This window comes from Anguilla rostrata, chromosome 15, assembly GCF_018555375.3.
Source record: "Anguilla rostrata isolate EN2019 chromosome 15, ASM1855537v3, whole genome shotgun sequence".
Taxonomy (NCBI): Eukaryota; Metazoa; Chordata; class Actinopteri; order Anguilliformes; family Anguillidae; genus Anguilla; species Anguilla rostrata.
Window position 1 is genome coordinate 33,102,246 of NC_057947.1, and position 12,836 is coordinate 33,115,081.

Below are 12,836 nucleotides of genomic sequence, written 5' to 3' on the forward strand. Positions count from 1 at the left end.
TATCGGATTGTTGTGGCTATAAAATTAGCACAACAGTCTTTAGCTTTTTAGATTGTTGGCAACAAGTTAGTGCCACAATCTAAGCTCAGTATTCTTTCTTTAGGATTTTACTTTTTCAGCCTCGGTTCGAGGTCTGTTTTCTTTGAGTTGCCCCGTTTTCTGCTCCGGCAGTTTTGTTTTATTTTCATACTCCTTAAGCCTTAGTTCTTTTTTACCCCGTACGTGTGTTGTGTAGAGCTTTTCTTTGGGATACTCTCCCTAAGGAGTATTGTTTTCCTTTCCCTTGTCTCTTGAGACTTTGTGGCTATTTTACCTCGGGTTAATAGCTTAAAGAACCCCCTGTTCAGTCGCGGTTGGTCTCCCAAAACTCCAACTCCCTCACAACGTGGAGACAAACTGGTGGCCCCAGAAAATAGGCAAACTGTCCACAACGCGTTCATGTGATAGACACATACGTGTGTTAGACATTTTGGTGGGCACACAATTACCCTTTTGTTCAAAACTTTTCTCTGAAACACAACTATTAAAGCTTACAACTCCTGGAAAAACTGCTGACTTCCACCAGTTTAAAAGTACTATTTTAATGCATTTGATATCATCTAAACTACTCCCTCCTGAACCACCAATTAATTTTATTGATATGCAGGTGGTGATAAATCTTAAAAATGCACCCCAGAAAACCCTGCCTGCGTCTGCTTTTATTGACTAAACAATATAAACACTTCTGAAAATAATTTCAGTGTCTTAAAAGAGCAGAAACAACTTAAAAACAGATAACATAAAATACACTCTCAGAGCTGAATAGCCTGCTATTCCATTAGAGAGATACAAACAATAAAAAACCTAATTAGACAAATTAAATATTTTCCGGAATCACAATGAAAGTGTTTCCTATCCCAATGCATGCTGGGATAGCCTCCAGCACCCCACATGACCCTGCCCAGGATAAGCGGGTATAGATAATGGATGGACCCTGTCCAGCGGTGAGGATACCTGCCGGTGTGGTAGATAATGGATGGACCCTGCCCATGATAAGCGGGTATAGATAATGGATGGACCCTGTCCAGGATAAGCGGGTATAGATAATGGATGGACCCTGTCCAGGATAAGCGGGTATAGATAATGGATGGACCCTGTCCAGGATAAGCGGGTATAGATAATGGATGGACCCTGTCCAGGATAAGCGGGTATAGATAATGGATGGACCCTGTCCAGGATAAGTGGGTATAGATAATGGATATATGGATGGACAATGAAAGGATGAGGCCTGAGAGAACTTGCCCAGACGGGGATTCACCGCAACCTTTGCTGAAAGCATGAATATAGCAATACTTACTCGTTCAAATTTAAATAAATCCCTGAAATCCACCCGCAGTAATCCACTCAGCTAAGAGCCGGCTGTCACACTGTCCTACAAAATGGCGGCGGAACACCGTGACTGGCAGGTTATCAACCCCGCCCTTTTTCTTCATACCGCCACCGGGAGCAGGGAGAGAGAGCGGATGACGGGGCGACGAGGCGACGGGGTGACGGGGTGCGATACGAACCGCACCGTGCCGCGGACACGCGGTCGCAGCGAACGCCGCTCACCTTCAGTTTGCCCTCGCAGTGGGGAAAGCCGTCCATGGCGGGAAGGTCGCACTTCTCCTGGGCGCCGTTCAGGAGGTCTGCGTGAGGGAAAGGGGGGAGGAGAACGCTGTGGTCAGGTGACACCTCAAAGAAGGCGCCGGAGAAGGGGGGGGCGGGGGGGTCTCCACGCGCGTTGCATACATTACATTACGTTATATTACAGGCGTTTAGCAGACGCTCTTACCCAGAACGACTCACATAGCATTTACACTGCATCCGTTTATACAGCTGGATATATACTGAAGCAGTGCAGATTAAGTACCTTGCTCATGGGTACAACGGCAGTGTCCTACCTGGAAATCGAACCTGTGACCTTTAGGTTACATGACCCCAGCCCCTTACTCATTATACTACACTGCCGCATGCACCTGAGTGTATCTGCTCCAGAGCGATTCGGACTGATAAGAGCACCCCCCCCCCCCCCCCCCCCCCAGGGCGTAATTGGTTTCGTCGGGAGCTGGGCCCGGGGGGTGTCAGGCTCGTCAACCCAGCCACAGCGTGGGAGACCGGCCGCATCGGTGTCAGCCAATGACACGGCAGGCGCCCACGGTGCTGCCAGGCGATTTCGCCGAGGGGTACAGTACACCCCTCTGCCAGCTGTTGTACCGCACGGGTCTATGCGCAGGTCAGTGCCCTTTTGTGGGTGGCACCAGCGGAACCGTGGGAGCCACAGCTGGCGATTCCAAGTGTAGGAAACAAAGAAAAAAACTGGAAAGAATGGTATATATATACATATTTTAAACTTTATTTCTGTCAGTCAAACAGATACAAGCATCAAATCCTTCGAACATCAGAGGTATATTTTGACCAATAATGCCCAACTTGTAAAAGGAACTAATACGATGGTGCTGGCTGAACAAAACCCCAAAACCCAGAACCTGTGACTAGAAGAGCGAGGTTTCTCTTTCCACAGCCACAGAAGGAATACAAAACTAGCCTAAAGCCATCTCTTCTTTTGTGCCATATTTATAAATACAATATCTAAAAAATGTTTTTTTTATTTCTTTACATTTACATTTACTAAATTTCTACTGCAGCTGAATTTATAAAGGACTGCAGTTCTGGAGCAAAGAGCAGAGTCCAATATGAAAGCAAGTTCGTTACAGCAAAATAATCTTTTCTTAAGCGGAAATAGAAATGGCCACAATCCTCATAAGAATTCTCACGCACTTGTCAGGAAATTGTTTGGGAAAGTAATCACCACAGTAGCATGCTCCACTGGACAACTGGAGAGAAAAATGTGAGTCAAGGAAATGAAAATGAATCATCCTTAATAAGTGTTTCAAAGATCTATAAAACACACAGTCAAAACCATTGTTACACATTTTCCTATTGGATCAATAAGACTACTGTCCATGGAACAATGCTGATTTGTTTTTGCTTCTGTTTGCAAATGAGTAATATCGAGCTAGATTCACAATAGTTAGCCTAATAATGCATAATACACGCACATGTGTCGTGAAAATCATTTTTTATTTTCCTTTTTACAAACCTTTTACTGGCTATGAATTATATTTTCTGTTTAAGTACATGGTCAATATTACATGCTAATTAGGTACAATGCTAACTGCTGGTAATGAAGTCATCTGTATTCATCTCCGTAACGTAGCTGTAGGTGGTTAGAATTAATTTCAGTGCTGATGTCATCTGACCCGAAAACTTATAAAGTACTGAGAAGAGAAGGGCATTTGAATACACATATCAAAATTACTCATTCGTGGTTAATATTTCCCCTATGCAGTTTTGGTACTTCGATCTGCAATCTTCTGCTTCTTGTCTGAATAAGCCCATGGATATCAACCTCCTTTTCAGTTTGACATAACAAACCTAACAAAAACATATTTTAATGGTTTAATGGCATATTTATCTAAAGTCAGGGCCAGAATTGGCACCCGTGAAAAACATGCACAAAGGAGACAATATAAAACAAACAACAAGTTCAAGCACAAGTTCACCTTTAGTTCACATAAATTCACAGATTTAAAGCTGATGTTATCTGCCAGCCCTGGATCATCCTGCACAGAGAACTGTGGAGCAGTGTGGGGTGTTTAGTAGTGTGTGCTGTGAAGTACTGAGGACTGTGCAGCAGTGTGGAGTGTTTAGTAGTGTGTACTATGAAGTACAGAAGACTGCGGAGCAGTGTGGAGTGTTTAGTAGTGTGTACTATGAAGTACAGAGGACTGTGCAGCAGTGTGGAGTGTTTAGTAGTGTGTACTATGAAGTACAGAGAACTGTGGAGCAGTGTGGAGTGTTTTGCAGTGTGTACTGTGAAGTACAGAGGACTGTGGAGCAGCGTGGAGTGTTTAGCAGTGTGTAGTGTAAAGTGTGGAGTGTCGATCACAGTGGATTAATTGCTTTCCATTTTCAAAGCTGTGCAGTTTGCATACCTGGTGTAGGCTCCAGGTCAAATCCTGTCAGCCACAGAAAATGTGCCTAATCCTTCACAAGAGAGCGAGAGAGAGCTCACACAGTGCGCTGTCTGGCTGTTCATGGGTGGGGTGGGGTTGGGGTGGAGTGGGGACACACATCTTTTCCCTTCAGTTTGAATGTAAGACAACATTTTGTGCACTTTGCACTGGGGGCATCGTTATTTAACAGCAGGATGACAGAGAAGGTGAAGAGCAGAACTCCCTCAGAGTATATAAAATTTCAGGCCTTCTCATTGGGTTTGTCCATCACCTCACCCCTACATGAACTGGGCCTGTCCACAGTCCCTTCACAGTGAATTAGTCCCGTCTTCTTAGCCCAATCCTAGTGGATATCTGGTCTGGGAAAAGAGGGCCATCTTACAGAATTAAAATGAGCAAGTGTTGGGGTAACGGACTGAGGAGAACTTTGATAGCTTTGCAGCTACATAGTATAACCTCACCAACCTCATTCTCCCTCTTCTGTCCTCTGCATAATGTACTGCATACATTAAATCAACAAAATTGTTCGGTTATGAAATCACTACATGGCCTTTTTACCCTGAGCTTGGTGCTCAGCTCTGGATCAAAGTTAATTATGACATAAAATGGAATGGGCACAGCAAGGAAGAAAATTTGTTCATTACTGTTTATCTTCCACCGCAACAAAATACAATTTCTAAAAGCAGGCCACCACACATCCGCTCGTTGAAAGGCCAATCCGGTGTCCGCTGCTTCTCAGATAAAGGACAAATATAAATTTGCAAAAGGAAAAAAATTCTGGAGCACACAGATGCAAAATAAGCCCTTTAATTGCGCAAAATAAAACTTGTGCACTTTGACGCTACTGCGACTTCATCGGAGTCATATATGTAAATATGTGCAACATAAAACTGTAGCATCGAAACACGTCAGCCTTATTTGTGTGCTCCAGACTTCTTCCTTTAGCGACAAATATGACTTCTCTCTGTCCCACAACCACAAGCTCTAAGCTCTGCTTACAAGGGGCTGTACATATTATAAAAAATATTTTGGTCTCCAAACCCTCAGCCAAGTGGGGCTACCTCTAAAGGTAAAAAAACAAAAAGAAAGAAAAATCAACCATTCACTCCATCTCCACGGCGTACCCTTCTGCACAATAAAGGTAAAGGAGCGGAACGTACACTTCTGACTGCACTGGGGAACATCAAAATGCAAAACATAGGGGCAACATAGCTCAGGAGGTAAGACCGATTGTCTGGCAGTCGGAGGGTTGCCGGTTCAAACCCCGCCCTGGGCATGTTGAAGTGTCCTTGAGCAAGACACCTAACCCCTAACTGCTCTGGTGAATGAGAGGCATCAATTGTAAAGCGCTTTGGATAAAAGCGCTATATAAATGCAGTCCATTTACCATTTACCAAAACAAAAAGAAAAAAAGAGGGAAAACCACAGAATCGCAGCACTGATTTCAGAACAAGAGCAGACACACGATACACATGAACACCCTGCTCTGATAGGGGGGGAGATTTTTATTCCCGCACGGGAAGGACAATGCAGCCGCGCTTTCCACAAGCACCTCGACATCTACCGCAGCGCTGCTGTGGCGGCGGCACTGCGAGGGACACACTGCAGGCCTCGCCGTTTGCATAAAGTTTTACATAGTCTGCGCAGCTTGCGAAATATTCACGCGCATCACGCGCAACGCAACGCGTTCAGAAAAAAACACCCGTTCATAATGGCATCCCGCAAGGTAAGGCTTTCGTAAATATCCACTTATAAATAGCGGTGTTGTGGAGCGCTCTGACATTTTTTTTTGCGATCATCCATTTCCGTCGATTCGTGCTTTGTTCCCAAGCCTTCGACGATGAGTTCCACTGTTACCGGTGACACCGTGCTCATTAGGACAGTAATGGCTGAATGTAGCAGGCATATTGGAGAAGCCATCAGTTAAAATGATTAATTAGCAATTCCAAAGTGTCTCTCCTCTTCCGAGAATCTCATTTTGGTGCTTCTTGTGCCTATTAACACTTTATAGGTTTATGGATTTACTATGCAGAAGTAAGTTATGGATTCACAGGTGCGATCAGTTGCGACCCTAATGGCTTGGCATTGGTTCTCCATTTTAAGTGCAGACTTGTGTGCAGTCCCTAAGGCTAAGCGTGCCTGAAAAAATGCCTCAATGCAAATATGAGAGGCTGCAATGAGTGAGAGAAGCAGCAGGTTTGATTTGGCAGTCGCATTATGAGGAATGCGCCCCCCCCCCCCGGCCCCCCCGGCCCCCCGCCCCCCATAAGCGCCGTTTCCAGGGGTACGGAGCCCGGGAGATGAGGAGACGCAGACGGATTAGGGGCGTTCGAGCACGCTGCCAAACCATGGGAGTGTGGCCTCAGTGTGTGCAAAGGAGGGGGTGGGGGGCAGATGGGGGGATCCAACTGGGGGGGGGGGGTGATGGGGGTCCAACTGGGGGCAGGGGGTGGTGGGGGGTGATGGGGTTCCAATTGGGGAAGGAAGGGACCCCACCGTCTATGGCGAATGCGCGAGAAGCGCGCCAGAATCCAACAGCTCCGGTTACTGGCAGGAGAGCTTCCGGAGCTCCAGCTCAGCATTGCAGGAGAACTATTAAAATGCCAAGAGCACTCACAAAAACAAGCTGAGGCTTTGTTCCATAATGGTAACAGGCTCCTGTGTGCGTATCGTCTGCTGTACGCGTTCATGTGGAACTCCACGCAAACGAAGCCGGGTCACGGTAACGTGAGCCAATCATAGAAATGCAGAGCTTTGCATCTTGGGTAATGAGACGAATGAAAGTACACTCTTCCCTAATTGACAGCAACACCCGAACGTTTCCGACAAAATTACGGTAGTAATCGTGCCTAAAAACAGAAACGTAAAGGTGACGGGACAGGATGTTCTTTATAAGTGCCAAGCACGAGCTCTTTGGTCCAGGAAAACCACAGGTGTCACACTCACGGTTAAGACACCCAGCTTAACTGGCAATGAGTACATGAGGCCTTGTGAAATGAAAAATAGGCAGAGTTACACACGCACACACACACACAAACTCTCTCTCCCTCACACACACACACACGCACGCACACACAAACACTTACACTCACCGACACACACACTCACTCACACACACACAAACTCTCTCTCCCTCACACACACACACACACGCATGCACACACAAACACTTACACTCACCGACACACACACTCACTCACACACACACAAACTCTCTCTCCCTCACACACACACACACGCACGCACACACAAACACACACTAACACACGTGCACACCCACACACGCACACTCTGTCTCTGTCTCACACACACACACACACACACACACTCTCACACATGTGGATAAGGACTGGTGAATAATAGGGATGTGACTCATCGGGAGCTAGTGGGAAAACAAGAGACTCCACAAGAGGCTGCATATTATCAGGATCCAACAGCATCTGTCCATCTGTCATGGTGAGCCAAAGAGGTCACATGTTCGCACATATGTACAGCTGATTGGCCTTTCATTCTACCTCTTCCCAGGAGCTGGCCTATAAGGCTGAGAGGCCTACAGATGCTCTTTGATGATAAACAGTCCTTTTCTTAAAAAGTAGGATAACTACGTCAGGAAACAGTATCCGCTTATGATCCCCCCCTCCCCGAGATTATTCTGATATCCCCCCTCCCCCCGTCCAGCCATACAGCTTCGAACCCTCACGGCTTCCTGGAATACTGCCACATTTATGTAAAAACAAAGATCCACCCACTGACACAACGGCACCGAGAAAAATGCCATGAACACAGTGAACGTAGGCTGCACTAAACCCTCCAACACAAACCCGGACCGTTTATTCACAGCTGTGTCAGTAATTCCACACCCCCCCCACAACCCTCACAACCCCCCAACCACACTTCAGCAGCTGAGCTTTGCAGGAAGCTGGACGTTACAAAGGTACCGAACAAACGCTTTAGCCGCGACCGATTTTACTCGAAAAAGGATGACGAGCACCAACCCCCCCAGCGAAGAGAGAAAAAAAATGCGTTGGGACAAAAAAAAAAAAACCGTTTCCAGAACCTTCCGTTTACCCAGGGGTCTAACCACGCCGGGCCCTGGAACACGTTCAGGAGCACATGACCGCGGCAGTCCCCCCCACCGCGCGGTCCGAGCCGTCGGAGATCTGGAGAAGTCATCTACACCCCCCCACCCCCCGACTCTGCGCAGACCTCCAGGAAACAAACTGCGCAACAGTGAGCCAAAGGGGCTCTCTGCCAGGTCCACCGCAGGCACTTGTTATTGCAAAGATTCCCGAACCTTGACAAAAAAATTTACATTTTTCTTTTTTTTTATTTTAAGTTTATGCAAGTTAATCGAGGAATGCGAGGTAACGGGGGCTGGGCACAGCAGCGCCCGAAACTGGGCAGGACGAGGGGGGGGGAGAGCCGCGCCCGCTCTCTCCTGGGACAGACACGAGAGAGTCATCTACTGAGCATGCTAGTGCGTATCAGCGTAAAACCTTCCTCTGAGCAGGCAAAGCCACGAATACATACAACCTAGCAGGCTGAACCTAGTCATGATGACCACAACAACAACAAAAGATCTTAGTCCAGTCTGTAGAGTCCAATCCCAGCGAATCTGTTTTAATCAACAGAATTAAAACATGAGCAAGTGATGGGGTTAATAAACTGAGGAAAACTTTGCCGCAGCAACATAGTACAACCTCACCCAACCTCAGTCTCCCTCTTTGGTCCTCTGCGCGCATTAAATAAAATAAAGAAACAAATCTGTGCGAGTGACCCGCTTTTTGTGTCATCGAGCAGCCACGCCCACACTAGCTGGGTTAAACGGTCATGGCGGCAAACGCGGGAGATGGCGTAAGATACGTATGATATCTGCATACCGCAGTTGTTTTTAAACCTTCCCACAGTGGAGGTTTCAATAAAAGTGCAATAACATGGAACTAGGCCGAAGTTCCCCTTTAAAGCTCGAGATGGAGGGGGGGCGGGGCCTGGACCGGGGTTTGTAGAGGGGGTGGGGGGCGTTCGCTAAACCAAACCGTTCCCCACTGGCTCTGCGGTGACCGGATCAGGCAGTCCCACGCAGGTCCCATCCACCAGCTGTATAGTCGGCCCCCAGGCCAAAAAGGGAGAGAAACCATTCAAACCGAAATCCATTCAGACAAAACAGTCACCAGGGGGTTGAGTCATATGCACGGGAAAGCAGAACCAGGCAAAAAAAAACAAAACAAAACATCCGACCGTGTTTTCGGTAAAGAAATGGACATCCTGATCTCACTGGTGAGGGGGGGAGGGGGACATATTGCATTTATTTAGCATAACATGAACACAACAGACAGACAGTAGTAGGATGTTTCCTGACAGTATAACATCAGTATATTGTCTTGGATCAAAGCCCAAAACAACTGCGGTCTGTGACTCTAACCACTTCTCCAGGCACCAAAGGTATTCATTTGACTTTTCCACCAGGTAAGTCAACAGAGAACTCAGTTCTCCTTTGCAGTGCAGAGGACCGGGGGAAAGCAAAGTTAGCCGGAGCGCAAGGGACTGCACAGCCAACCAGGTGCAAGCGGATGATTAGTTTGGCCAGCTCACGTGGGAATTTGTCCAGGACGCCTGGGTTAGCACCCTTACCCTGTTTAAAAGTGCCACACAGTGCCCCGAACACAGCGAGCCAGGACCCCGGTTCAACGCCTCGTCCCGAACAGCAGCACAGCACCCTCATCACTGGGGCGGGTCACTGGGGTTTATATTCAGTCCGGGGGGGGGGGGGAGTGTGTCCCCTGTTGGCCCAACACACACACACACTCTTCCGGCAGCAACCTAATGTTCACAGATCTATCATCCAAGTGCTCGCGGTCATGCCATGAGAAAGCTGCGGAGTGCTCCACGTTGCTGGCAACAGATTTCAACCGATCGGGTTTCGACAGTTGAAAACTATGACATGCTAACCAAACGGACCGTAAGACCGTGAGATCATCCACCGCCGAATGCGAAAACAATACTGAGGTCATCTGTTCTCACCGTGTCCGATCCTTCACAATTTGGCCAAGGCAGTACTGGCGGCGGTCGAAGGTGGAGCTACAGCACGATGCGCCCCGGCGCCAGAACACCGCCCCCTTGTGGCCGCCGCGCATGGTTGCGGGGGGGGGGGGCGACGGAGAGCCGCAGAGCGCACGTGCCGCTGCCTGTGAGGGATCCCAGATGTTTCCAAGATCGCCCCCCCATTCAGAGCTCTGATTAGGAAGGGGCCCAGCTCGGGAGGGGGGGCGGTGGGGGGATTGGGGGGGGGGGGGGCTTGAGAACAGGGACTGGCGTACGGACCCCGCGGTTCCACATACCTCTCCTTACCACACGACTCAGACAGCCGGTGAGCCCGCAGCTGCACTCAGCAAGCCACCAGGGCCGAGCGAATCACACACTTCCCGATAAGTGGTGTGGGTGTGTGAGTTGGAGTGTGGGAGTTGTGTTGGGGGTGGGTTTGAGTGATGGAGTGTGTGTGTGTGTGAGTGTGTGAGTGTGTGAGTGTGTGAGTGTGTGTGTGTGAGTGAGTGCGCGTGTGTGTTCGCCGTTAAAAAGGCCGACACGCCATTGGCTCCCGGTTGAGGCCTGTGTTAAATGCGAGAACAAAAAACAGAATTTTAATAATTGGAAGCAGGTTGTCGAAAGACACAAAAAAAACACATAACAGAACCCGACGTGCCCGCTGTGCGCCTGAGCAGCTCGGAACGCCGGGAACAGCAGGCTTCCCCGGATGTGTCCCGTTCAGCCGCTCGCCCTGCGTACGGAGTCCGTAATGATAAGTGGAACGCACGGTCGCACGGTCCCCTCGGGAAGGGGGGGTAAGGGGGGGCCCTGGTCGGTTTTGCGAGCGAGAAAACAATCCCTCGCACTTCGGTTTAGCAGTTAGCCAACACTGCGCTGACAGACTGCAGATCTGTCTGTTTGGCTGTTTGCAGCAGAGCCCATCTGGCTCTGAGCCGGGGAGGGCAGGGGAGGGGGGGGGTTGAGGGTCTGCTTCCAACGTTTGGCTGGCCGTAACCTCACTGAGCATGCTCCACACGAACCCCCCCCCCCCCCCCTCGCGCTCACACCCCTCTCTGTCTTCCGGAAGATTCTGCTCTGTGCTCTGGGGGTACGATTCATCCTGCAAAGCTGACAGACTCTTTACTTCAGTGGATTTTCCAATCATCGGCACGGTGACAACCCCCCCCCCCCCAGCCTCCCCGCACCCCCCTGTGGTTTCGGAACACAGTCCCTTCCTGAATGCGTCGGCAGCGAGATCTCATTCACCTTTACCTTCTTCCCACCTGGGGAAATGCTATGCAATGCTACAGAGCACATTTAACTCTAACAGAGTGCCAGTGGACCCCTCCTGGACCTAGAATGGCCTCTGTCAGGTGACTTAATACTGAGAATGTGGTCTCTGTGGCTGGTAACGTAGACTAATTCCAGCTCTCTGAGGCAGGCCAGACTGCGAACCGGTCCACAGGGTCATTACCATGGTCCAAACGCACCTGTGACCCCCCCCCCCAACCCCGCCCACCCCCCTAAATCAGGTGCACCTGGCAGAAGTGAGCGACTGCAGTCTGAGAGAGTGGAGGGGCACCCAGCGAAGCGATCGCAGTGCAACACATTAGGAGTGCCAGTACCAATCACCAGCACAGTCAGCTACTGCACACCAGACTCAAGCAAGGCAACAACGTGTCCTTAAATATGACTGACAATACATTTTGTGAGTAAACAATTCAGTGCATTGACGGCATTAGGCCAGACGCTCTGTATCCAGAGCTGACGTAACAAATGTAGAATACCTAACCGGACCACCAGTATGCGGCGAAAAACCCTGAGGAATTTCCAGGTCCAAGTGCAGGAGAAAAAAGCAAGTTGAATGTGGCCTGAAGGTTTAAACCTGATTAACACTAATTTAACCTGAGAAAGAGGCAACAACGCAGTCTAGGAAATACAAGCAGTAGTTAAGACAGTTAATGCACCTAAGTCACCTACGAAACAGCTGCCTAGTTACAACCCTAAGCTTACAGTCATTTACAGGGGGGTAGGGAGGGATGGGGAGAGGTGCAGCCTGAAGAGGTGAGTCTTCAGTCGTCGTTTGAAATGGGTCAGTGTCTCAGCTGTTCTGACCTCCACGGGGAGGTCATTCCACCATTGTGGGGCCAGAACAGACGGGAGACGTGTTCTGGAAGTGCAGGTGCGAAGAGGGGGAGGTGCTAGGCGTCCTGAGGTAGCAGAACGGAGGGATCTGGCTGGCATGTAGGGTTTGAATATCTTGTGGAGGTATTCTGGGGCTGATCCCTTGACTGCCTGATTCATTCAACAATGCAGTGATTGTTTACCCGTTCATAAAGGAGCTCAGCTAAACGTCCAAAACATACTGTAAATCTGTGCATCGCAGCTTTGAGGTGGCAGTGTAACACAATGGTTAGGGAAGTGGAAACGTAACTCTGGGGTCGTAGCCTTGACTCCTACGTGCTAGGTCCTGCTGTTGTGCCCTTCTGCAAAATTACTAAACCTGAATTGTGAATTTTTTCTTCAGTGAAAATATCCAGACGTAGAAACGGATTGTAATATAAAAAGAATGTTGAATGTTGCTCTGGAAAAGAGTCTGCTGAACGGCTGAAGTGTGACACTAGAATTTAACCTTGAGCCAAAGTGAGTGGGCAGGGTTGACGGAAGCCGTGTGTCTCCAACGCATTAATCACATCTGTTTAAACGTGATGCTTGTTCTGCTTGTACACGTGATGGGTAAACATGTAACTGATAGGCTGCCCTTTTTCAGCAAAT

At 48.8% G+C, this 12,836-nt stretch overlaps 1 protein-coding gene across 1 annotated transcript in view; it reads right to left on the reverse strand.

The window, feature by feature from the left end:
- mgat5 (alpha-1,6-mannosylglycoprotein 6-beta-N-acetylglucosaminyltransferase) overlaps positions 1-12,836 on the reverse strand; it is a 108,277-nt gene that overhangs the window by 53,758 nt on the left and 41,683 nt on the right. Inside the window, exon 4 of the mRNA XM_064310002.1 lies at positions 1,591-1,667. Within this exon, the coding sequence (XP_064166072.1) occupies positions 1,591-1,667 (77 nt within the window). The remainder of the gene's footprint in view (positions 1-1,590; positions 1,668-12,836) is intronic.